At 46.1% G+C, this 27,649-nt stretch overlaps 1 protein-coding gene across 2 annotated transcripts in view; it reads left to right on the top strand.

Annotated features, from left to right (window-relative positions):
* BTAF1 (B-TFIID TATA-box binding protein associated factor 1) overlaps positions 1-27,649 on the top strand; it is a 113,775-nt gene that overhangs the window by 19,559 nt on the left and 66,567 nt on the right. For both annotated transcript variants that reach the window (XM_053308218.1, XM_053308219.1), the window contains exons 7-12: positions 7,126-7,237; positions 9,957-10,025; positions 12,358-12,447; positions 26,679-26,774; positions 26,879-27,055; positions 27,395-27,535. In XM_053308218.1, coding sequence (XP_053164193.1) covers positions 7,126-7,237; positions 9,957-10,025; positions 12,358-12,447; positions 26,679-26,774; positions 26,879-27,055; positions 27,395-27,535 — 685 coding nt within the window. The remainder of the gene's footprint in view (positions 1-7,125; positions 7,238-9,956; positions 10,026-12,357; positions 12,448-26,678; positions 26,775-26,878; positions 27,056-27,394; positions 27,536-27,649) is intronic.

Raw genomic sequence — 27,649 nt, 5'->3', positions numbered from 1 at the left:
CCTCAAGGCACCACTGCCTTGGCATACTTGTGGTTTTGCGCATGACTCAACCACCATACCTGCACTTGCTGTTTTGATGGGGACTACCTCGCCTGGTGCTCCCTATGATTATTCCAATCATACGCAAGCTTGGAAACCATGCACTCCTTCTAGATCCTACGTAATGTCAGTGACTCAAATGGAACCTGTGGCAACATCCCAGCAGTCTGCACAGACTGAAAGGTCATCTACACAGTCCGTAGCCGTGCAGACCACACAATTGGCAACCCCACTTCTGTCTACTGAGACTCAGACCGTAGTGCCTGCTTCGCTGGTCTCTTCAGCTTCCGATCATTATGGCTCTTTAGAGTTTGAATCTGACCAGGAGGGTGAGGGCCCTGTGATGGAACCACCAACTAACATAGCCCCAATCACTTACATGTCACCCAACGAAGAAATGAAGTCTTACCATAAACATGTTCATACAATCGCTGAAGCACTGGGCCTGAACTTGCGCTCCGAGTTACAGACCATTGATGATCCGGTGTATAACTTTATGGTCAAGACCCAGAGCACTGCCCATGCTCCTGGTCATTACGACAGCTCTGAAATGCACATGGGAGGTCCTTCACACCTCAACTAACACCTCTAAACACCTGGAAAGCTTATACAGGATCCAGGAGAACGACAACACGTATCTGTTAAAATATTCAAACCCAAACTCTTTGGTTATGGACTGTGCAACCTCCTCTAAGTCAAGGAAACATCATGTGGTTCCCCTGGAGAAAGAGGGTCGGAAACTGGATTTTCTAGGCCGCAAGATATACTCCACCTCGTGTATGTCCATTAAGGTGGCAAACTACACTGCATGCATCACAAAATATACTCGCAGCATGTGGGAGGACTTACAAGTGGATCTGGACCCCATGACACCAGTAGAGTTCAAGGCTAAGTTCCAGAAAACTTTGGAACGCTCTGCGGATTTAACCAGACAACAGCTGGGTATAGCCAAGCATTTGGCTGAATCAGAATCAAGATCGCTAACAGCAGCTATTACTCTACGAAGGCATGCCTGGCTTCGGTCCTCTCAACTACAGGCACACATGAAGGACAAGATTGAAGGTCTGCCATTTTTTGGTGCAGGCCTTTTTAGCGAAACAACTGAGAGCACATTAGAACAAATGAAGAAGTCAAAGTTTATGGCAAGAACATTCGTTGACCAACCGACAACTTCCTCCTTTGCACAAAGGTACCATTCAAACACTACAAGGCAGTGACCTACTTAAAGGTGTCAGGGCCGCCAAGACTATAGGAGACGGTACTACCCGTTTCAGAAGCGCACTTGGCTCAATAAGTCTAAATCAACTCCATCGCGCACAGCCAAGTCTGCCGAGACCCAGAAGCGTCTTTGAAGCTTTCCACCGTCACCACTATCCCCCGCCACCTGCGTGGGCTCAGACACTATGGCTGCTGGACAAGAACACCACTCCGGACCTGCCGTATTCTTCCATCAGATAGGCAAGCCATGCCCCCGCATGGCACCATATAACATCAGACCGGTCGGTCTTAAAGATAATCTCTTCCAGTTATGCCATAGAATTTCGGAAAATGCCACAATTGACGGGGATGAGGTTTACCCCTCACTCAGACTCTGCAAACAGAGGTGAGGGAACTATTGGGAAAAGGAGCAATTGCTCTGGTGTGGTGGGCGGACAGGCAGGAAGGCTTCTGCTATTTTCAGATTCCAAAGCAGGAGGGGGGGCTGCGCCCTATTATGGACCTTCACCTCCTGAACAAGTTTGTTTGAGTCAGGAAATTTCAAATGACAGCGTTGCAGCAAATATCGACACTCCTGCAAGGGAACGGTGGCTGGCAATGCTCGATCTACGGGATGCTTATTTCCATATCAGCATATGCCCAGAACACAGGAAATACCTGCGGTTTACTCTGGGAAGACAAGTATACCAATACAATGTATTGCCATTTGGCTTGTCCAACGCCCCAAGGGTTTTCATCAAATGCATGGCGGTAGTGATCGCCCAACTGAGAACTCAGGGCATCTCGATTTACGCTTTAGACGATTGGCTCCTGACATTGAGAAGCAGAAGCGAGTTACATTCGCAAATCCAATATGTGTTGGACCTTAGTGGTGTGCCCGAACCGGTCCGGCGGCCATTCCAAAGAATGGCCGAACTGCCGGACCGGTTCGGACTGGGCTGGTTCGGGTCCGGGTGGGGGGTATATCTTTAAGGGCGGGGAGGGCTTGCTTAGCCCTCCCGCCTCCTTGCCCCCGCCAGCGCCCGTATTTAACATTATAGGGGCGCTGGAAACCAGCCGCCCCCCCCCCCCGCCACCGCCGCCGCCGCGAAATCACTCTTAAAAACATCCAGCCCTCCCTCCCTCCCAGCTAGCTGCCCGCCCGCCCACCCACCCACCCACCCAGTCGCTCACCCGGTCGGTAGATACTAAGCGAGAGGAGCTCCGGCACAGAGCTCCTCTCGCTAGGAAGGCCTCCGGGAGAATGGTGGCATGCGCGCGCGCGCATGCGCGCGCCGCAAACCACGCCGTTCTCCGGAGGCCCGGTCTACCCGCCGGGAAAGGGCCGTGTAGACCGGGCCTCCGATCGCTGGGTAGACCGGGCCTCCGGCGATCGGAGGCCCGGTCTACCCAGCGATCGGAGGCCCGGTCTACCCGGCCCTTTCCCGGCGGGTAGACCGGGCCTCCGGAGAACGGCGTGGTTTGCGGTGCGCGCATGCGCGCACGCAAGCCACCATTCTCCCGGAGGCCTTCCTAGCGAGAGGAGCTCTGTGCCGGAGCTCCTCTCGCTTAGTATCTACCGACCGGGTGAGCGACTGGGTGGGTGGGTGGGTGGTGGGGCGGGCGGGCAGCTAGCTGGGAGGGAGGGAGGGCTGGATGTTTTTAAGAGTGATTTCGCGGCGGCGGCGGTGGCGGCGGCGGCGGGGGGGGGGGCGGCTGGTTTCCAGCGCCCCTATAATGTTAAATACGGGCGCTGGCGGGGGCAAGGAGGCGGGAGGGCTAAGCAAGCCCTCCCCGCCCTAAAAACAAGGCCCCCCCTTCGGTGCCGGTCTGGACTTCTCCGGACCGTGCACATCCCTATTGGACCTGCTACAGGACTTGGGCATCCAGGTGAACTGGAGGAAATCTCACTTAGATCCAGTCTCGGTTATCAATTACATTGGAGTCGTACTGGATACCACTGCCCAAAGGGCATTCTTGCTGAAGGACTGTTTCCAAAGCATTCGGTCCCTAGTCCAACAATTTCAAGACCAGCCTCTGCAACCTGCAGAAGCGATTCAGCGGCTTCTGGGGTTGATGGCTTAATGCAACACGGTCATCTGTTTTGCTCGACTAGAGAAGTGAAAAATCCAGCTATGATTTCTCTCTGTGTTCAGCCCGAACCCCAACGGAAGCTGCTGCTGGTTTCGCTGCAAATCCTGAGATTACTGTCTTGGTGGTCAGACCGGAGGAACCTCCTGGAGGGTGTACCTTTCCAGAATCCATTACCATATGTCTGGGTCACAACAGACGCCTCTTTTCTGGGATGGGGGGATCATTGCCATGGCCGCCAAATACAGGGGAAGTGGACCCTACACCAACGCAACTTGCATATCAACTTTCTAGAACTGCTTGCAGTATTCCAAGCCCTACGTGCCTTTCTACCACTAGTCCAGGACAGCACCGTACAGATCCACCTGGACAATACCATGGCCCAGGCTTACATCAACCGCCAGGGGGGAAGTATCTCACACATTATACGCCCTCAGTGTCCAACTGTGGCATTGGTGCCTACGTCACCGAGCTGTTCCGGTAGCAGTTCATATCAAAGGCCTGGAGAGTATCCTAGTGGACAACCTGAGTCGTGTCTTCCTGCAGGATCTTTAGCAGGGAGCTCAACTCGAAATATCGAACTCCCTTATTCCGACGCTGGAGGAGGCTGACAATCAACCTGTTTGCACCCTCCAAAAATGCGAAATGTTTCTGCTTCTGCTCCAGAGCGGGTCACGATAATCAGTCATTGGGGGATGATTTCAGTTGGACTGGTCGAAGGAGGCACTTTACATGTTTCCCCCTCAACCGTTGATCTCCAGAGTGGTAGCACGCCTCCTTTTGGAACCGACCTCCAGAATCCTAGTGACCCCATGGTGGCCAAGACAGTCTTGGTTTCTGCAAGTACGCAGACTAGCGAAGAACCAGTACTATCCACTACCTCGAGTCCCGGACCTCCTGTCCCAGGACAACTGGCAAGTGCTGCACCCGGACGTCAAAACACTTTGTCTAACCGCCTGGCTAATAGACTCCTAGATTCAATTCTGTTGAATCAGAGAAAGCTCTCTACCAGATGGAATTACACATCAAAGTGGCTCAGATTCAAAATGCAAAAATCCATGGTTTCCTGCCCAAGCGGGCTACTGTGAAAGATGTGCTGTTCTACTTATCGCAGCTGAAATCCTAGAGCTTGGCCATTGTTTCCCTTAAGGTTCATTTGGCGGCCCTATCCTCTAGACACCGAGGATACAAAGGCAAAACGTTGTTCTTGCACCTGCAACGCAAAGCATTTTTGAAGGGCCTATCTAATCTGTTTCCACCAGTCAAGCCTCCTGCTGAACCGTGGAGCCTGTCTCTGGTGCTCTCTACTCTGACACAGGCCCCCTTTGAGCCTATGGCTGCTTCAACCATGAGACTGCTCTTACTCAAGACAGCCCTCTTAGTGGCTGTCACCACGGCAAGACTGGTGAGTGAACTGACAGCGCTGAGGATAGACTCACCTTATACAAGGTTCTACCCGGATAAGGTCCTCATGCGCCTGGATCCGAGTTTCTTCCTAAGGTCGTCTCGGATTTTCACTTGAACCAAGACATTGTCCTTCCAACCTTTTTCAGGGCCCCAACTTCAGCCCTGGAACGAGCAATGCACTCATTAGATGTCCAGCAGTCACTGCTTTTTTATCTGGACCACACAAAAGACTTTAGGACAATGCCTTGCCTATTTGTCGCCTAAAAGGGCGGTTCAAAAGGCTCCTGTTTATCCTGACAACGTCTATCAAGGTGGTTGGTCGAGCTTATCCGACTAACGTATAAGCTACAGAAGAAATCTCCGCCAACAGTCATCAAGGCCCACTCCACTCAGGCTTATGCTTCCTGGGCGGCACACCTCTCGGGGATCAGCTTCCAGGACATTTACAAAGCGGCGACTTGGTCCTCGGACACGCCTTTCATTAGACACTATGCCATAGACATGTGCTCTACTCCAGAGGCTAACTTAGGGAGAAGTGTACTGAAGCGGGTGTTGCAATAGTACTCCTGCACCCTCCTCCTTAGGGAGCTTGCTAATCGCCCATTCTTATGGATCTTGATCCAGATCGAGATAAACAGGTTGCTATCGATCCAGATAAACAGGTTGCTTACCTGTAACTGATTAGGGGTGTGCACGGAACCGCACAGCTGCGGTCCGGCACTGTGGAGGGGGTTCCTTTAAGGGCGGGGAGGGTTTAATTATCCCTCCCACCACTTGTCCCCCTCCAGCGCTCGTATTTACTGGAGAAATGCTCCTGTAGAAATGCTCCTTGAAATGAAATGTAGAAATACTGTAGAAATACTCCTTACTGCTCCTCAATGCAAAAGGCTCCGACAAGCCTTCTGCGCACGCAGCGCGCGAGCTTCACGTCTCCCCGACGCTGGAGGCCCGGTCCACCCGGCTTTGGCCCCTGCCGGCGGGTAGACCGGGCCTCCGGCCACCGGAGGCCCGGTCTACCCGCCAGGCTGAGGCCAGGTAGACTGGGCCTCCGGCGATCGGAGGCCCCGTCTACCCGGCCTCGGCCCGGCGGGTAGACCGGGCCTCTGGCCGCCGGAGGCCCGGTCTACCCGCCGGCAGGGGCCGAGGCCGGGTAGACCGGGCCTCCGGCGTCGGGGAGACATAAAGCTCGCGCTCCACGTGCGCATGCGCAGAAAGCTTGTCGGAGCCTTTTGCATTGAGGACCAGTAAGGAGCATTTCTACAGTATTTCTACATTTCATTTCAAGGAATATTTCTACAGGAGCATTTCTACAGTAAATACGAGCGCTGGAGGGGGCAAAATGGCGGGAGGAGTAAGTAAACCCTCCCCGCCCTTAAAGGAACCCCCTCCACCCAGACCGGCCCGGTCCGGAGGCCTTTACAATGGCCTCCGGACCGGTCCGGACCCATCCCTATAACTGATGATCTGGTAGAGATACATCAACATCCATGAGACCCTTCCGAGCCAACCCCTCTGCAGTAGTGCTCTCTGCTATGTGCATACCTTTGTTTGAAAGCTTGACCTTGATATTGATGTGCTCACCTGTTGACGAACTCACCTGTTCTAAGGGATGGTCGTCCACTTGGGCGTTCATCCAAGAACTGAGGAATGCAACGTCCAGCCGCCCTTAAATAGCACGTTGCACGCATGGGGGAAGGGCTTGGATGCCTCAACAAGCTACAGCATGGCTACTGCATGGTCTCCACACAGGTGCAGAGCCCATTCTTATGGATGTCGACGGATCCCTACCAGATCGTCAGTTACAGGTAAGCAACCTGTTTATCTTGCAGAGATGCACGTTTTGGGTGGTATAGAAATATTTTAAATAAATAAATATAATTTGAAAGTGGCATTGCAATAGCCCTGTTTAGGCATTTATAGAAACTGGAGATGCTGTACTCGCATATAGAACCCCCAAGAGGGTCCTCTTTCACCTATGTGCTGAGAAGCCCCCTCAGCTGTACTCTTGTGGACAGATTCTTCCTATGATTCAGAACACTGGGGTACCCCAGCATTCTGCATCATGGGAAGAATCTGTGTGAATCTGTTTGAATCTGTTTGTCTCTGCAGACAAACGCTATAATTGTGGAGTGTGGGAGTGGGGCTAACACTTGAACAGGGCTAATATATTAGTGCAAACCGCACCCTATCCATTCACATTTGTATGAGAGGGCAGAGCAGAATAATCGGACAGCTGTATAGAAGCTAATGTGTGTTAGAAATTGCCAACTTATTTATCATTCCTATTTATTATAATAATGTGTCCAGTAGACTTCTTTTTTTGGAAATAACTATTCTGTTAAATTGCTTGGCACTTTGGAAACATGAAAACATTTCATTGTTTCTTTCTAGTAATGATAGCACTGATGGGGAGCCAGAAGAAAAGAGAAGAAAAATTGCAAATGTTATCCTCAATCAGTCTACACCTGACTCCAAACTCCTAGTGGATAATATACCAGAAGAGGTACAGTATACCCTCTTAACCAATTAATTTAGCACCACAATCCAACCAGAGTTAATTATTTTAAGCTCAATCTATCCCCCAGGATAACTGAGTACCTACCAAACTCTTTCGCATTGAAAAAAGAGTAACTATGGAATGTAAAATTCAATGATGTTAGATAATGAACTCCCTCAAATCAAAACACCTCATCCCAATATGAGGCAAGCCCAGACTCTTCCAAATTTGGGCTCATATGGGGTTCACCCATCATCATTATGGTTGCCTGTGGCCACCCCTCTTCTTTGGATCAACCCCCCCCCCAATTCATTCAACCCCCTCCTTAGTGGCTTTTAAGGCCCTTCTTAAAACTTACATTTTTCACCAGGCATTTGCCCTTTAATTTTTTTCCTTTTTAATTATTGCGGCTATTATTCATCGCCTAGAGACTTTGGAGCAGGCAGTATACAAGAAATTTTTAATAAATAAAGCATTTTGTGAACTTGTGTTGCAGCCTATGCATATGTGGCTCTTGTTGAAATTGGTAGGATTTAAATGTGCTTAATTGATGCACAGGATTACCACTTCCATTCTGTTTTGGTGATTTTGTCTTGTTTTCATTTAGTTTTTAGTTAATACTATTTAATGAGGCGATTCTCACAATCACCCGAAAGCGGGCTAAGGGAGCCTAGCCTGCTTTCGGGCTAACGTGTGCTGCAACGGGAACCGTGCAGCTCCTGGCAGCTAGCCCTCTTTACCCCTCCCCTTAGCCCAGGTTAGCAAAGTGAGCGCTCCGTTAACCTGGGCTTCTGGATCATGTGCCGCCATGACGTGACTCCGTGCTGCAGCAACACACGAGTACACCTCCGTGGCTTGGGGGTGTCTCCAGGATGCCCCATGCACTTGCGTGGGGCATCTTGGGACTTCTGGGGGCTGCACGGCCCCCAGTCCCCACAGCCCCGCCGGCTCCATGACGGAACCGGCAGTTGTGTGGGCAGCCGATCCAGCCAGCCAGGGCTAAGCCTGCTCTCCCCGCAGACCTCATTTCGGTGAGTCTCACTGATGGTGAGACTCACCTGATTGCCTGACATCCTGACTAACATTGTGTTTGCATGGTAAGCAAAGTTGCACTAGCACAAAAAGTCGCATAGCTACACAAAGGCACTGGGATTTTCAAAACTACACTGTTTGTTTCCCTTTAAAATATTGAGCATGTCACAGGTTGCACACCTGTTGTCACAAGCAAGAGTCACAAACATGTTTGTGCTATGCAGCACTAATATGAAACTCAAGTTTGAGTTAGCACAAGCAGCTCCCTTGCACTAACGCAGCATTAGGATGTCTGCCATTATGTATAAAGAGCTTTGAAAAGAAGGCCTTGTATTGAAATTACATGTAAAAAGATAGACCCTGCTCACAAACTAAAATTTAAAAAGAGACCTAAAGTTTAGGAAAGGAGAAGGGATTAAGGAAAGGGAAAGGAGACTGAGAGAATGGTAGCACCAGTGGTTATGGCCACCCCGGGAGCATGTGCTCTGCCCCCTCCCCGCCTCTACTTCCTTTCTAGCTTCTGGTATTCCCTCAGAGAATCCCACATCTATAAGTTGCTTCAAATCTCAATTACAGATATTGGGTTCCCTCAGTAGGGCAGTATTTACTAAGATTGGTTGTGTTATCCAGACCCACCAATCTCAGCATATCTACAACAGAAGTAGAGGTTAACGTGTAGATGGGGAGGAGCACACACACCCAGAGTATCTACAACCTCAGATGCCACCATTGCATCTGAATCCATCCAGTGAAAACATCACATGGAAGAAGAGTGTTATGTCTAATCAAGAGGAAAGTATCAGCTGAGAAAAGACGTTTAAAAATATTATTAAAACATAGGCCGCCTTCGGACAGAACAGCAAACCATATGCAGGGTTCAACAGCCCTGCAGTTTGCCTCCATTCCCCCCGCTGCACTCCCAGACGATCCCTATCTGCAGTCTGGGAGACTGCAAGCGGGGAGGAACTGGCTGTGTGGGCTCCCTCCTTCACATGAAGGAAAGCCACGTCAGCCAATCTAGAAGAAAAGAGGGGGAAACTTCCTACCCTCAACTCTCGTTTGTGCAGCTTGCACAAACCAGAGGAGACTTTTAGACCTGAGGTTTCAGAGGCAAAACCAAGAGCTGACTGAAGGTTCAAATTCAGGTTTGGGGGCTAAAACCACCCTGTGGCTCGGTGATGAAACCTCAACTTCACGCATTCAGACAGGCAAAATCTTGAACCTCTGGCATGGTTGCCTCTGGTTTCACGTTATGTCTGAAGGCGGCCATTGTATAGGCTTGTGTGCTTTCCCTCCTCGTCTCCTCTTTGACATTTAAAAAATAAAAAGTAATAACTTAAAACTGATATAATATGGAAATGCAAGCCAATGAAGTAAGTATGGGAAATGCGGGCAAAATTAAATGCAGAAAAAAACAGCAGGCAGCAGAATTAATAATTGAGGTGAGAGGAGGGTGAAGTTAGAATTATAGAAGTTCAGTATTCTGATTATAAAAATGTGAAGATGAAATGCTTTTCCTATTCTCTGGATCAGCCAATAAACAGTTATTTTCTTTTAGTATCCTGTAATTAAATCCAGGCAATAATTTAAACTGTAGATTAAGATTCAGTTTAATTGTGTAACTGAATGACTTGAGGGTTGTGTGCTCGATCACTTAATTTATTCTTCCCCACTTCATTTTTGATTGTTTTAGACCAATGAATGGCCTTTGGAAAGTTTTTGTGAAGAAGTGTGCAATGACCTCTTTAACCCATCATGGGAGGTAAACTTGTGTTTGATATTGGGTTGACAGGAACAGACCTTCATATACACGGTGCTTTATTTCATGGTTGTATGTCACAGAATGTTTCTAGTCCACTTAGTAAGTTTAATTATATTAGCCATAGCATAATAGTTGGAATCCTTTGCCAGGTTTTAACAATCCATATTCAAGACCACTACATCTCATTTTATTTGTTCCTTATACAACATGGATGATAAGAATTCCAACACAATATTTGCTGAAAGCACTAAGTATTATAGTTTCTGGTTTTCATATTTCTTTCTTTGGGAATGGCTCAAGTAGCCTCACTAAGGAACATCATATGTTCTTAACAACTTAAACATGGCTACAGATCTAGCAGTTTGTAAACTACTGCTTCTGCTTTTGCTACTTAATTATGCATTTATTAGCAATCTGAAGCATAATAATCTTAAATTAGGGTCAAACATATTTTTAAATAATTTGTTTTTAGTATTGCTTCCTGTTTGTGTAAAAATGTGTATTTCCAGTTGACTCCAGTTATTTTATACACACACACTTGCATACACACCCCTCATATAATGACTTCCATTCTTAAATCTCTAGGATCTTAATCTGTTTTACCCTTAAATAATAAAGTTATTTCACGGTGCCTTAAAGACGAAAACATTTACTTTAACATAAACCTGCATGGATTAGAGTCTGATTCATCAGATGCATGAAGTGTTATCCTCGAGTAGGCAGGTATAGATACATTCATGGGTATAAAGGAAAAATGTGCCTAATAACAAAAACATCATTAATGTTATGTTTACAAATAAAATTTGTACATAACAGAGTTGGGAAATGTAAAAGACATAGTTGTGATAATTCTATGTAAAGCTTAAAAGTATATAAGATTAGTAATAGATTATGCTGCCTGCATTTCGCTTTTTTTCTTGCTAAACATTACCTGAATGTTGGTAATGGCAAATGCTGGCGAAACACTCCAACTATGCTTTTGGCTTAGCGTGGGGAGTTAGCTTGATTAGACGGAGAAGTTTGTCTTCAGTATCCATTTGAGCAAGTTTTGCGTTTTGGAAATGCTGAGGAGGCAGAAATGAAATACAACAGTTTTATTAAGGATAAGGAGTACAGGAAGGCAAGAATTTAGTCAGGGAAGGCAATAGAATTTTAATGATTCTATTAATGATTCTTCGACAAGAATCTCACTCAGGGTAATTTAGCTTAAGGTCCGAATTGCAGGTTAAGGCTTTCTGTAGAAAGCGCTTGGAAGCAGGAAGAGAGGTGAGAGAAGGGAGCGAGGAGACTCTGAGGCAAGAGGTTAATTTTGCCTCTCCTTGGTCTGGTGGTGTGTGTTGTGTACTTGCAAGTCTCCTCAGAGGAAACAGTTATAAAGGCAGGACAAAGAAATGGCAAGGAGCAAAGGGCTACAACTCACTCTTGAGAACCAGCAGAGTAAAGATCTGTACAGATTCCAAGGCCATGTGGCTTGTTCAGGAATACATATACTCTAAAACGTGCCTGGAAGCAATGCCCAAGCCATGCTCTTGCCCTGAAGAGGCAGAAACACGGGTAGAGCTATGAAGTTCATAGTTGCATGAACTGATTAGTCCTGGGTATGGCCTGCCAAACAAAGCAAGAGTGGCTTGTGGAAGTGTGTGTATAAATGTGAATAGCTAGGTTTAAGGCTTATCTTGAGATGGAGATTTCACTCCAGGTAGAAATATATTTTTAGGTTTTAATGGGCTGTCTCCGCTCTGGTTGTTGACAGCCAATTAAGCTGTTGATGGTGGGTTGGGAAATGTTGCTCTTATTTGGATTGCTGCATAGAGTACTAGCAGTGCTATCTTCCTTGTGAAAAGGGAGTATTTTCTTCTCTTGCAGTGTACCTTTTGGAATTAGGTCTACTTGATGGTTGATTGCTTTCTCTTAAGATAAAGAGAGAGGTCGGGAATGGCCTCTTGCAGTCATAGCTATTACAACCTCTGAGTGCATTGCTCCATGTTTTACTCATGTCAAGCAACCAGCTGTGAGTCATTGCCAAATATGGGTAGGTGAAAAGTTCATGGTCCCATGAACTGAAGCTTCCAAAATGGAGAATGTGATCCCACAGTTCCAGTTACATGGAGGATGGAGGGGTGCTCTCTGTGCTACCCCAAAATAAGGCTGTTTGGCAGCTGTGTGTATGTATTTCTGCCTAGTGAGGACATGCACTTGACGAAGTGATCTGTAGTCCACAAAAGCATGTGCTAAAATAAATGTGTTAGTTTTTAAGGTGCTACAAGACTGTTTTTGCTGCAACAGACTAAAACTACTACTTAGCTGATGTTTTGCTCTTGCAACTTTTTAGATTCGACATGGTGCAGGTGTTGGATTGAGAGAGGTACTTAAAACTCATGGGAAAAGTGGAGGTAAAGTAGGAGACAGCACTGTTGAAGAGGTGAGCAAGTTTAGTATGCAAACTTAGATAATACAAATTTAGCATTCCGAGATATTCTGGTGGTCAAAGCTGTGCATCTTCATATAAGCTTTTATTAAGGAAAATGGAGTCGCAAAATTCACTTTTTGGAGTTCTAAAATTTTTGAAATTTGAATTTTCATCGCTGTGTGAGTTGGTTTTTGTTTGTTTTTACTACTGAACAAATTAAACATGACCATAGCTTATTTTGCAATATTCTAGACCAGTGGCTCCCAACTTGGGGGCCTCCAGATGTTGTTGAACTACAACTTGCATCATCCCCAGCTGTAATCAGTTGTAGCTGAAGATTGATGGGAGTTGTTGTTCAGCAACATCTGGTTGGGAACCACTGGTCTAGACTCGTTCTCTTCCTAGCCTCTTTATTAAAACACATAGCTGTTAACAGAAATTTTAACCATGAGAACTTTTTATTCGAGCAATACAGAATGATTTCTTTTTTAGACATATTACTTACTACTTACTATGAATATTTATATACTGCTCTTCAACAAAATTCTTTAAGCAGTTTACATAGAAAAATAAATAATACATAAATAAATAAGATGGTCCCCTGTCCACAAAGGGCTCACAATCTGAAAAAGAAATATAAGGTAGACACCAGCAACAGCCACTGGAGGGATGCTGTGCTGGGGTTGGATAGGGCCAGTTGCACTCCCCTGGCTAAATATAAGAGTATCACCAATTTAAAAGGTGTCTCTTTGCTCAGTTAGTGTAATATAATATAGTATAATCTTATATTAATATTCCATCATTAATTTTTGACTTTTGGAAGAGCGTGGTGTTTTAAATAAAGTAATTTGGAACTTGTTACTGGTTCTTTCAAAGCCGCAAAAGTGGTGGAGTGCTGAGGTTGTAGGACAAAGTGTGCTACTTCAGGCTGCGAGATGGGGGAATTGCATTTATAGTTTGCTCCTGCATAAACAAAAAGATCTGGGTCGAGATCCATCAACAGACAGAAGAATGGGGTTCTGCGCTCATGCAGGAACTACACAGTAGCCATGCCTCAGCTTGTAAAGGCGTCCAAGGCCCGCCCCCATGTCAGAGCGTGCTATTTATTTTATTTATTTAACATATGTTTATACTGCCCAAAACTTACGTCTCTGTGAGAGCTGGACGCAACGTCCCTTGGTTCTTTTCCGACCACCTTTGCGTTTGGACCTCGGTCTGCCGCCTTTTAGTCGGAAAGTTCCTCGTGAGTTCTTCATTTTTATTTTTTTTTAAATCGAACTGATATCAGTGTTTTGACCCATTTCTGGCTGACGAATTAATCTTAACTTCTAACCTGGACCGGCTGACGAACTAAGACTGGCTTTGACCCACGGAAAGGACTTGAAATGGCTGAAGAGAAGAAATCATTTAAGAGGTGTGAGTGCTGTAATGCCAAACTTCCCTCTAAGGACCTCCATGGCCCTGTGCCTGATTTGTTTGGGTGAGGAACATAATGATCTGGATTGTGATCCGTTGATTCCATAAGGAAATGGGTTCTGCGCCTGCTCAGGTACCTCGTGGGCCGACTAAGTAGCTCCTCGTGACGCCCAACTGTCTCACGCGCCTTTAGAGTCTGTTATATTGAACAGTTGGGCGTCCTCCTGTCAGTTTCTGTGTGGACTGCTACCAATAGACAGTCTGCTATGGCTTGCTTTCTTCCTTGCTCTCTCTCCTTCTTTATTTCTAAATGTCAATGAGAGAACCCAGGTATATGTCCCTCTTCTGCACCCACCACCATGGTGGAGAAGCTGACTATTCACCCATTTCCTTATGGAATCAATGGATCACGATCCAGATAAACAGGTTGCTTACCTGTAACAGATGATCTGGAAGTGATCCGTTGAATCCATAAGACCCTCCCAAGCCATCCCCACTGCAGAAGAGGGACATATACCTGGGTTCTGTCATCAACATTTAGAAATAAAGAAGGAGAGAGAGCACCTCTCCTTCACTCATTCTTATGGCTGTCAGCAGATCTCGATCCAGATAAACAGGTTGCTCCCCTGTAACTGATGATCTGGTAGAGATCTGTCAACATCCATAAGACCCTCCCAACCTCCCCTCTGCAGTAGTAGTGCTTTGCTATGTGTGTGGTGGTGTGCATGCCATTGCCCTTGGTACTCTGTCATCAATGTTGAATTCACCTGCTTGCCTGGATGGTCATCCTCCATGGCGGTCGTCCAAGAACTGAGGGATGTCGCATCCAGCCTGCCTTTAAATAGCACGCTCTGGCATGGGGGCGGGGCTTGAGCACCTCAACAAGCCGAAGCATGGCTACCGCATGATTCCCGCGCAGGTGCAGAACCCCATTCTTATGGATGTTGACGGATCTCTACCAGATCATCAGTTACAGGTGAGCAACCTGTTTTTCCTGCAAGTTGAAACTTATATAGCAGGGGGAGCGCTGGGCTAAAACTTTCCTCCTCTTGGTGTGCTGTTTTTTAATGGCAGGGAGTTTGTGTTATGTGGGGGAGCACTCCCTTTTATCCTAAAGTGGGAACTGTCTATTCTACCATTTTATTCTGTTGCATATACAGAATAACCCAACTTTCTGGTAAAGCCAAATTGTTTGTGAATGTAGTTGCATTGAAGACTCTTGGATATACCACTTAGGGAACTTTGGTTGAAGAGTGGTATATAAATATTTGTAACAGTGAATAGTGATATAGTTCCAATCTTGTATTACAAGCATAGCTTTAAAAAAAAAAAAAACTTGCATGCTGTTAATTGTTAAGATGGGGCAACTGTACCTTGCAGAGTATAACTACCCTTTTTCTGCTTCTGGATGAGGGCATTTCATGTGGGTTATCCTTTTCATATGCTCCAGAGGCAGGACTAAATAGCTAAATAGCAGTGTTTTAAAAGCCTGGGAAGGATAACCTCGCCCAGTTCCTTTCATCCCTCGTTCAGCGCCAAAGACAGCCTTTTCTCTCTACTTCTCAAAAGCCTTGCTCTTTATCTTTTTCACTGCTTTTTTGTCTGTTACTTCATTTTCTTCATTATTGCTTATATTTCAGCGCTACTTTCTCATTTTCTTAAAAAAAATTCCTTTTAACTTTTCAATCTTTACTTTATCTGGAGCCAGTCTCTCAATCATCCCGTGATCAGGGCTGAAGATCCACAATGTGCTCGTTCCTAAGGGAAAGACTAGCACTCAGTTTCAACTGTGTATACCCCCAAACAGCACGTTGAGCACCACTAGGTCCTAGCTGTTGCCAGAAATTGTGAGGAGGAAACTCCAGGTCTCCCGCTGTGAGACCTGTTGAGACAGTCAGGAGTGCCAGGACACTTCAGGAGATGATACTCTTCCAACATGGCCCAGAGTTGGGATGGCAGTAGCCACAGTTGTGGAAGACCCTCCCCCAAAGTGTTGGAGTGCCCTCTACTCTGGTGCCACCCTCAATTGCCTTCACACATGTGAAACAGAATGGTTGTGGCACAAGGGGGAGGCATGGCTTCATCCGGGACTTTAGGGCCTTGCAGCAAGAGCCATACTGAAAGTACTGAGAGGAGCACAAGAGCGCGAGAATCCAGAGCAGGTTCCTCCCACTGATGCACCAGTGGTGGCGGTACTCCCAAAGAATAGAGACAGCTCCCTTTAGAGATTCATCAGATAAACAACAACAAAGTATCCAAAGCAGTTTACATAGAGAAATAATAAACTAACTTAACCCATGCAGAGCATCTGCTCTCTAGTACTTGATTGTTCCCCTCACCCCCTGCCACAGCCCCCCTCACCTCAGAGATCTCTCTTCCCTCACCTGAGCTGCACTCCTGCTCCTTGTCCTCCATCCGGTTGCTTCCATCCCCCTCACCCCTCTTGGTCGCGGCTACAGTGTTGCTGGCGCCTATTGGCCAAGCTGCAGCCCCCTATCCCCAGCGACCTCCCCACCCTCACCAGAACCCCACTCCTGCTCCTCTCCACAGGAGCAGCAGCAGCAGTGGTTGACGGGGCCCTTTCTTGCTGCTGCCACCGCCATGACCGCTCGTTCCCCTCAGGCCACTGACAGGCCTGGGCCTGTCCCTTGCCTGCCTGCTGCCTCCTGCCAATGGCCTTGATATCCCCAAGCAGCAGCAGTGGTTGACTGGGTCCTTCCTTGCTGCCAGTAGGTGCCACCATGGCTGCTAATTCCCCTCAGGCCGCTGACAGGCTCAGACCCATCCCTCACTCTTGTTTCTCTCTTCCCCTCCCTTCTTTTCCTCTCTTTCTCTCTTCTCCACTTGTTCTTCCCCTCTGCCTTTCTTCCCCTCCCCTTTTTTTCTTCCTTCCTTCCCGAGTTAACAGATCTTGTTACTTCATCTAATTCACACAATGGCAGCCTCCTTTTCCTGAAGGGGCTCTTTCCTCCCTCACAACCCCACTCTTCGCAGACTCCTGCCCACTATCCTGTCTATATATATTTATACACACAATCAAGAACATCTTCTGACCAGTAACAGTTGCATTCCAACTGTCCTTAACCATCACAGGCTCCTCCTCCCTATCTGCATATGGAATCCCCACTTCCCACTCATCAAGATGCTTCTGATCGCAAACTCTCGCGAGAGCTGCCACACACTGGATTAGCCACAGATACAGCATAGAGAATGAGAGATAGATAGAGATAAAATGGCTTTGAGATGATAAAAGGATTGAGGCACCACTTAGGAGAGCACATGAGGCTTCATCCTTGTCTATTCGATCATTCCAAGCATGGAAATACTCTCTTAAGTGCCCCCCCACCCGAATAGACAAATGATTCCACAATCATTTCCAGAGCATCGCTCCTCTGGTTAGATGATTTGATTCAGAACCCACCTGAGGATCATGTTCAGTTAAAACATGTTAAAGATCCATAAGGCGCAAGCCTTTATTGCTCATGCCCCCATGGACTCTGTGCATTTTGCAGCTCATTCCATGGCATCCACAGTTGTGGCTAGACACAGCGTATGGGTAAAACATTGGCAGGTGGGTGCCACTGCTTGCTCTTATCTATCCTCAGTGCCTTTTTGAGGGTTCTAAGGGATGAGGAATTGAAGGATATACTCACTGAAACCAAGGATAAGAGAGGTTCTCCCCAACACTCATAGAGAGGGCGGTAGACAAAATTAAAGTCCTTTGGTCCGTTGAGGTCCCAATTCAGCCCAAAGGAAAAGAACAGTCGGTCACAGCACCCCTATTGGAACAGATTCAGTTCAAACAATAAATCATCAGGCCAACAATGTCAGGACTTCACAGTCCAGTCCAAAACAACCAAGCAACAGTCCCCTGACTCCATGCCTTTTCGGGTGGGGGGTGGCACTTAAGAGAGTATTTCCATGCTTGGAAGCTCTCCACCACTGATAAGCAAGTGCTGCAATTCGGTTACAGAATAGAGTTGACCTCCAATCCCCAAACGGGTTCTTGGTCACTCCCGTCTCACACTTGCTGACCAAACATGTTAGAGTGCTGGATTAGGACTGGGAAGACCCGACTTCAAATCCCCGTTCAGCCATGATACTAGCTGGGTGACTCTGGGCCAGTCACTTCTCTCTCAGCCTGACCTACCTCACAGGGTTGTGAGGAGAAACTTAAGTATGTAGTACACCGCTCTGGGCTCCTTGGAGGAAGAGTGGGATATAAATGCAAGTAAATAAATAAATAAGTAAATATTAATAATAATTAATATTAATATTATTAATTATTAATATTAATAATTAATATTAATAATAATTAATAATTCTGGGTTCATATCTGCTAATCTTCTTTGACACTGCTGTTATTTGCTGCTTTATTAAGTCCTGGAAATAATAAAGCAGCAAATAACAGCAGTGTCAAAGAAGATTAGCAGATATGTAGCCAGAATTACACAACACAGGCAGAATCTGCAATTCCAGTCGAATCAGAGACGTTTCTACCAAAGCATAGAAGGAGAAACTGCAAGAAATGTAGAAATACCAAATAAAGAAGAAACAGTACAATTCTGGGAGAAATTATGGGACAATCCAATAGATTATAATAAAAAAGCAGGCTGGATGAAAGAGGTCAAAAAATGTAACCAACAAATGCAAGATCTAATAATAACACCAGAATTAATAAGTGAAAGAGCAAAGAAAATTAAAAATTGGACTGCGCCAGGCGACGATGAACTGCATGGCTTTTGGCTTAAACACCTAACAAGCCTTCATAAACAACTATCAAAACAGTTCAATCACATTATGCAAGGCGGTGATATTGAACAATGGCTAACAACTGGGAAAACTCATCTCATAATGAAAGACCCAGCAAAAGGTGCAGTTCCAAGTAATAATAGACTGATCACCTGCCTGCCAACCGTGTTCAAATTATTAACTGGAATAATAGCAGATGAAGTGATGCAACACTTATTAACTAACAAACAGCTTCCAGTTGAACAGAAAAGAAATTGCCAGAACACCAGAGGCACAAAAGACCAGCTGCTGATTGACAAAATGATTTTAGAAAACTGCAAGAGAAGAAAAACAAATCGAAGTGTTGCATGGATTGACTACAAGGAAGCCTTCTATTCATTGCCTCACACATGGATACTAAAATGTTTAGAAACAACTGGTGTCAGCAAAAACATTCAGATATTTATAAAAAAAATGCAATGAGCATGTGGAGTACACAGTTAACAATCAATGGCGAGACACTTGGACAGGTTAGCATTAGAAGAGGCATTTTCCAAAGGGACTCACTATCCCCTCTGTTGTTTGTAATCGCCATGACCCCACTTTCACAAATACTAAACAAAACAAGCCTCGGATACCAAACATCTAAAGCATCAAGTAAAATCAACCATCTGCTGTACATGGACGATCTGAAGTTGTATGGAAAGTCCCAGTCAGAAATCGAATCACTGCTAAACACTGTCCGTATATTCAGTAGCGATATAGCAATGGAGTTTGGACTAGACAAGTGTGCTGCATTAATAATGAACAGAGGGAAAATAAGAAAAACAGAAGGAATAGAACTGCCCAATGGAAGCAAGATCAAGAACCTGGAAGAGAAAGAACATTACAAATACTTGGGCATTCTCCAGGCTGATAACATTGCACACACTGAATTTAAAAGAAAAATTGGAAGAGAATACATCAGGAGAGTTAGAAAAATCCTCAAGTCCAAACTCAATGGCGGGAACACCATACAAGCCATAAACACCTGGGCTATACCTGTTATGAGATACACTGCAGGAATAATAGACTGGACCCAGGCAGAGCTAGAGACTCTAGATCGTAAGACCAGGAAAATCGTGACCATCAATCATGCTCTGCACCCCCGCGGTGATGCAGATAGGCTCTACCTCCCTCGCAGCTCAGGTGGAAGAGGAATGCTGCAAGTCCATCAAACAGAGGAGGAGAAAAGAGGCCTTGCAGAATATATCAAGGACAGTGAAGAAGATGCACTTCAAGGACAGTGAAGAAGATGCACGTCAATAACATGAAACTATTCAACACCAATGAAAGAAAGCAGGCCTACAAGAAAGAACAAGTCAAGAACTGAGCCAAAAAAAAGGAAAAATAAGCCCCTGCATGGTTAATATTTGCATAATATAAGTGGAAAATCAGACATCACCAAGACCTGGCAATGGCTTAAGAATGGCAACTTAAAGAAAGAAACAGAGGGTTTAATACTGGCTGCGCAAGAACAGGCACTAAGAACAAATGCAATAAGAGCCAAAGTCGAAAAATCCACAACAAACAGCAAGTGCTGCCTTTGTAAAGAAGCAGATGAAACAGTGGACCACCTAATCAGCTGTTCTAAAAAGATTGCCCAGACTGACTACAAACAAAGGCATGACAAGGTAGCAGGGATGATACACTGGAACATCTGCAAAAAATCCAAGCTACCTGTAGCCAAAAATTGGTGGGACCATAATATTGAAAAAGTTGTCGAAAATGAAGATGTAAAAATGTTATGGGACTTCCGACTATAAACAGACAAACATCTGCCACACAATACACCAGATATAACTGTAGTCGAGAAGAAAGAAAAACAAGTGAAAATAATTGACATAGCAATACCAGGTGATAGCAGAATAGAAGAAAAAGAAATAGCACAAAGATGATTGTGCATAAAGGCAGCACCACCTGGGGATTCTGATAGACATCACCCTAGACAGGCCGATCTTACCTCAGGATCGTATTTAGAAAATTCTGTTCATCATTCAATTGATACTTTCAAACAAGAGGGTCCCATTGTTGACACTAGCACACCTCCTAGGTCTTATGGTGGCAATGTTTGATTCTGTGAATTGGGCCAGATTTTATTACAACCCCTGCAGTGGTTTTTATTTGCTTATCAGAAAGCAATAGTGCAAAAGAGCCTGATGAAGGTTCTGGTGCCTCCCAATCTCCTCCATTCCTTGGACTGGTGGACAACACCAGGCCATCTTACCAAGGCAAAACATTTCCTAGATCTGCCCCATATCATCTTGATGACCGATGCTAGGGATGTGCATGGAGCATTTCAGCAGAATTGGGAGCGGGAGTGGGACCTTTTAAGCACAAGAAAAGCAGGTCCTTACCTGCTCTCCACCACCCCACCTTATTTCCTGTTGCAGTGTTTAGAAGTCTGAACTCGGCGGCCATATGCATGGTCAGCAACCCCATGTTGACCATGCACATGGTTGCCACACATGCGTGGTGGCCATGTGTGTCCCACACCAAGGGCAGGCTTCTGGGTGCAGTGCAGCAGCCACATGTGGACCTGAGCAACTCAGCACAGCAGCAGGAAATACAGTTTGGCAGTGGAGGAGCAGGTAAGGATCTGCTTTTCTCGTGCTTAAAGGTCTTGCTCCCCGCCCCGCCAAAATGTTTTGGGAGGCCGCACCAAAGCGATTTGATGCATCCCTATTGGACGCACTGAATTGTTTCATGCACATCCCTAACCGTGCTCTAGTGTTGGAGCTCACTGCCTCCAAAACACAGCCCAGGGTAAATGGACCCCAGAAGAAAGGAGGCACAGCATAAGCTGCTTTGAACCGAGAGTGATATGCCTAGCATTTGTAGCCTTCCAACATCTTCTGAGGCACAAATGTGCTGGTTCGCATGGACAGCACAGCAAAAGCACATGTCAACCAGGGTGGGGGTGGGGGACACACCAGATCCTGGTCTTTGCATCAGGAAGTGGTTCTTCCAGTGGACAGATATGCATCTGGCATCTCTTTGGTTTCTTCATGTGAGTGGAGTACTAAACACTGAAGTAGACTGGCTCAGCCAAACAGAAATCCACCCTATGGAATAGAGCCTCAATTGCCATATATTCAATCTGATCATCGCACACTTTGAAGCTCCACAGGTAGACCTGTTCGTTGCACTAGACAATACAGAACTCAAAAGTTTCTTTGCCTGATTCCCATGCAAAGGCACGGAAGCAGTGGATACTCTGTCAACAATATGGCCACAGGAACTCTTATATGCTTTCTCTCTAGTACCCCTGCTCAGCTGATTTATTTTCAAGGTGTGCCTTTACAAAGTGGAAGTAATTCTAATAGTCCCATTCTGGCCAAGGAGACCTTGGTTTTCTGAAATTCTCCATCTTTCAGTATCAGATCCATGGTTCCTCCCTGTATCGCCAGACTTACTACAGCAAGGTCCCATATGGTCTCATGACCTGCCGTAGTTAAAATTAACCACCTGAAGAGAAACATCCTGACCCATTATGGATATTATTCTACGATAATGGACACTATCTTGGCATCAAGGAAGGCATCCTCTAACTGCATTTACCAATTCACTTGGCAGGCCTTCTTACATTAGAGAAAAAGGAACCAGAGATATAAGGAATCCTGTGGGATCAAAGAGCTTCTAGGTTTCCTACAGGATGGCCTAGAGAAAAGCTTAAAAGCGAACACCTTGAAAATACAGGCAACTGCCCTTTCAGGTCTTCTTGTTCCAAACGGTCATCAAAGTATTATCTTTCAGGCTTACGTGAAATGGTTTCTCAGGGATACGGATGTGCAGAACCAGTTTGATCACCAGATCGCCACAAACCAGGCTGGTTTAAATGGTTCTGCACATTTGAATCACAAAACACTTCAAATAGGTTCGAGCCAGTTTGTTGAACCGACTGACCCAATCGATTGGTTCAGCTGAACTGGTTCACTTTAGCATGGCATTTTCAGTTATTTCTGAAAAACAACTCTATGCTGACTCCTCTATTCGTGTCAGGTTTGACCTGAAAGGGGCTCTGACAGACCCCATTGCCACGTCTAGAGGAGTCAGGCAAGGTTGTCTTTTGGCCCCAGCCCTTTTAAATTTATTTATTAATGACCTGGCCTCTGAGTTGAATAAGGTGGACGCTCACTACCCCAAGTTGGCAGACCATCAGGTTCCGGTGCTCCTATATGCAGATTATTCTAGCCTTCTGTCCCAGACCCAAATTAGTCACCTCAGACTTTTGAGAGCGTTTGCCCAATATTGCAGTGATAACCATCTTACCATCAACTTTGCTAAATCTAAGGTGCTGGTGTTTTCAAACGCCAGGAAGGTTTACAGCTGGAGTATCAATCATATCAAGATTGACCAGGTTTTTACGTTTAAATACCTTGGTATTTATTTCCAGTCAAACCTTAATTGGAAATCTCAGCGTTTACATGCGATCCATACTGCACATTCCACTTTATATGCTTTTCTTTGGTTTCCCCCCACTAGAAGTGGTCAATACATACCTATGGATCTCAGAGTGTTCTGAGTCAAAATTGTAGCTCAAATGCTCTTTGGGGCTCCACTTCGGATTCAGGGGATATAGTCAGAGATGGATTCTATTCAGTCCAGATTTCTCGGAGCCATCTTTAGAGTGCCGAAATGTGTCTCTTATGCCGCTTTGTGCCTGGAGTCAGGTTCCTATTCCATTGCCTGTCGGGCTTGGGAACTTACACTAATTCGCTGGCTTAACTTCTGACTTGGGTCTCTGGGATCATTGTACATCCAATTTATGTGGAGGGACAACTTCCCTAACTCCTGGCTATCTGTGGTTACCAAAAAAGTGCTGAGTTTGGGGCTTTCTCCCTCCAGTTTATTGTCTCTCTCTTTTACCAGTGCCAAGGCTATTACGACCTGTCTTAGAGACATTGAGTATCAACACCTTGTCTCCCTAGCAAATAGATGTTGTTCTCCCATATATCTTGGTATTTCCCTTCCTGCTCATAATCATCCTGCCAAATATCTTTCCACGCTTCATCTGGTCAAACTGAGGTCAACCTTTGCAAGAGCCAGGCTGAATGTTCTACCCTCTGTCTTGCTCCTTAGAAGGTTTTGCAAGGATGCCTCTGTATCGGGGCTATGTTTTTGTGGTGAGGGCTGCTTAGAAACAGTTGCTCATGTACTTTTATACTGCCCTCTGTTTCGTGACTCAAGGAAAGAACTATTGACCCCCTTATTTGTTCAGTTTCCAGGCAGACCTGACTCATTTTATCTTAATTTATGTCTTGCTGATGTTAATGAGAGTATTATAAAACTGGTTGCTAAATTTTTATATGGGGTTATGAAACTGACGTCTCGTCATGGGGTTTTATGAGACCGATTGTGTATCTTATAGTTACTTTATGTTGTGTATATATATATGCCTGCTAACAGTCAATAGTTTTAATTCCGTTTGGCTTATGGCTGCAAATAAAATGATTCTGATTCTGACTTTAGCATGGTTTGTTCTGAATTCAGACCAAACTGCACCAAACGGTCCATCACTTTCCATCTTGGAATCTGCAAACAGTTCTCCGGGCCTTACAAGTGTCACTATTCAAACCCATCTGATACCACTTAACTTTGTTGTCATTCAAGCTTGTTTTTCTCATGGCAATAACTTCAGGAAGAAGGGTTTCAGAGCTGCAAGCTCTGTCTATAAAAAAGCATCTATGTATTTCCCCCTGACTCTGGTACAGTTGATTCCAAAACCATTCGTTCTAAAGGTTCCATCCGTGTTCCATTGTTCCCAAGACATTGTTCTACCAACTTTCTGTCCAAAACCATCATATCCCTCAGAATGCTCCTGGTACAATTTGTATGTCCATCATTGCTTGAAGGCTTACCTCAAACGAACAGCTTCTTTCCATTCTTCTGAGGCTCTACTTGTCTCCTACCTACCTGCCTACGTCCATGGGGCAAAAAGCACCGGCATCTACTATAGATATATGGATTAAGGCCTGTTTCGCTTTAGCATATGAGACTTGAAGCTTTAAAGTTCCTTTACACATTTCCATGCATTCAGCGAGCAGCCTTCTCTCCTCTTTCCAAGATATGTAAAGCAGCAATATAATCTTCTCTGTCTGCATTCACAAGACACTGTAAGATGGATGACTATTTATCAGCAGTAGGGATGTGCACCCAGTTGCTTCGGCACCATCCCATGGGTGGCAAGGGGTTCCCTTAAGCGGAGGTGGGCAGGTCCTACCTGTCTGTCCCCCAAGCCTCCGCCACCCTTCACTGCTCCATTGCAGTGCTGTTCCCATCCAAGCTTCTCCATGAAAGCAGCAGCCTGTGCCACTTGCCCCTTTAAAGCGCCACACCGCGGCGATGGGATACTTCCCCCAGCATCCCTCGCACAGCGTCAGCACGCAAATGGCATCAGCACATGCCTCAATGCCATTGGCAGGGCCAGCAACAGCATGCTGGTCCCGCAGATGGCATCAATGCATGTTGAGAGAAGCATCCCATTGCCGCAGCGTGGCGCTTTAAAGGGGCAAGCGGCACAGGCTGTTGCTTTCATGGAGAAGCTTGGATGGGAACAGCACTGCAATGGGGTGGCGGAGGCTTGGGGGATGGGCAAGTAGGACCTGCCTGCCCCCTCTTAAGGGAACCCCTTGTCCCGTGCTGAAATGTTTCAGCAGCAGGGAGCCGAATCGTTTTGGTGCCTCTTCAAAGAGGCACCAAAATGATACGAGCACATCCCTAATCGACAGAGGCAACTTTGGGCAGAAGTGTGCTACAACATGTACTTCCTCCGCGGTAGACCGGGGTGCTCCCATTTGGGATAGTCGGCTGTGGCATGCCCCACATGAGATGTCCTCATCCAGCAGCAGAGAAAGGAGCATTGGTTTCTTACCATGAAGTCTGCTTCTTGCTGCTGGATTTGAGGACATCTCAACTCACCCACTTGGTCTACCTGGGTCTACTGTAGGGACTGACTGACTTGTGTTTTTTTTCAGTGCACTCAAGTGTAAATTAATCATTATAAACTTTATTTTTGATGTTACTTGGCTTCTCTGTTTTTGGGCTTGGCTAGTCAGAACTAGGCAGGGTTATCCTTCCCAGGCTTTTAAAGCTGTGCTAGCTATTTTGCATAGTCCTGCCTCTGGAGCATGTGGGAAGGATAACGCACATGAGATGTCCTCAAATCCAGCAGCAAGAAGCAGCCTTAAGTAACCAATGCTCCTTTGTTGAGGAGTCCTTTATGTTTCCTTGCTTTTCTACAGTCATCCCTGTCCTAAAACAACCAATATTGTTGTTGTTAGGGATGTGCACGAACCGGTCCGGAGGCCATGTTGGAGGCCTCCGAACCGGTTCGGAGCTGGACCGGTCTGGTGGTCCAGCACCGAGGGGGGGTCTACCTTTAAGGGCGGGGGGGTAGAACTTACCCCTCTCGCCGCTCTTCCCCCTCCGGCGCTGTAGTTTTAAGCGAAGTTTTTGGGGCGGCAGCATTCCTCACTGCCACGCCTGCCCCCGTCGTCGCCTGGAACTCTCCGTAATAGCAACATGCATGCGCGCGTGGCGGTGCATGGCGGCGGTGCGCGCGTGCCTGTTGCCGCCATGCGCGTCCACCTATGTCACACGCAGCATGCGTGTGACGTAGGCGGCGCGCGCGCACATGGCGGCAACAGGCGTGCACGCGCCGCCACGCACGCATGCGTGTTGCTATTACGGAGAGTTCCAGGCAACGACGGGGGCAGGGGCGGCAGTGAGGAATGCTGCCGCCCCAAAAACTTCACTTAAAACTACAGCGCCGGAGGGGGAAGAGCGGCAGGAGGGGTAAGTTCTTACTCCCCACACACCCTTTAAGGTAGACCCCCCACCTTGGTGCCGGTCCGGACCAGTCCGGACCATGCACATCCCTAGTTGTTGTCCCACCAGTAGCACAACATGGTAACTTCATTTGTCTTGCAAAAAAACTTTGCATTAATTTTGCATGTTGAATGGAGTATACTTGCTATTGTGAGAGCCTGTAAAAGGAAGAAGGCTAAGAACATCTAAACATTTCACCAATTTAACACTTACTGTGTTTTAAATAGATGATTCAGCAACACCAAGACTGGCTTGAAGACTTGGCTATCAGACTGCTTTGTGTGTTTGCATTAGACAGATTTGGTGACTTTGTTTCCGATGAAGTAAGTACTATTTTTGAAACCATACTCCTGTTGCAGTGAAGGCTTAATTTTAAAATGCCTGTATATTCTTCTGTTTTCCCCCACTTCTTCTTCTTAAATCTTAGGTTGTGGCACCAGTACGAGAGACTTGTGCTCAGACTTTGGGAGTAGTCCTAAAATATATGAATGAGAGTGGAGTTCATAAAACTGTGACTATCCTGCTAAAGTTGCTTACACAGGAACAGTGGGAAGTGAGGCATGGTGGCCTGCTAGGCATAAAGTATGCTTTGGCAATTCGGCAGGTAACTTGCTTTAGAATTTTTCAGAGTGGTACTGCTTTATTTACAGATTTCCTGGAATAGTGGGAAGCTTAAGTGTTCTGCTTTGGGACGTATTGGAATATATATGTTGCATATTGAAATAAAGATGTTGCACATGTGTGAATTCTGCAATGAAGTAGGCAGGGCGAATTGCACAGATTTTTCTTACCTAGTTTGGGGGTGAGGAAGAGTTGGTTTTAGGGATGGTATTGCTCTAAGACAGTGAGACTAGGTACTAGGCTCTGTACGCTTGGATACTCCTGCTTGCAGGTATACACACCTGCTGTTTTATTTGATCCTTGATGGTTCTTGCTTTTTCAGGACTTAATTGTTACTTTGTTGCCTAAAGTATTGCCTGCAATAACTGAAGGTCTTCAGGATCTAGATGATGATGTCAGAGCTGTTGCAGCAGCATCTTTAGTTCCAGTAGTGGAAAGTCTTGTCCACCTACAGCCACAAGAAGTGAGTAGTAAACAGTGACATTTTATCCCCCACCCTGTCCTTCAAATAAGTGCCCAGGCAAGTTACTTTTGTGAAAGTAACTTGCCTCAGTGTTTTAATCTTTGTACTTGTATT

The sequence above is a fragment of the Hemicordylus capensis genome, chromosome 3, assembly GCF_027244095.1.
Source record: "Hemicordylus capensis ecotype Gifberg chromosome 3, rHemCap1.1.pri, whole genome shotgun sequence".
NCBI lineage: Eukaryota > Metazoa > Chordata > Lepidosauria > Squamata > Cordylidae > Hemicordylus > Hemicordylus capensis.
The sequence above is the reverse complement of the archived record's forward strand: the minus strand, read 5'-3'. Positions and strand labels throughout refer to the sequence as shown.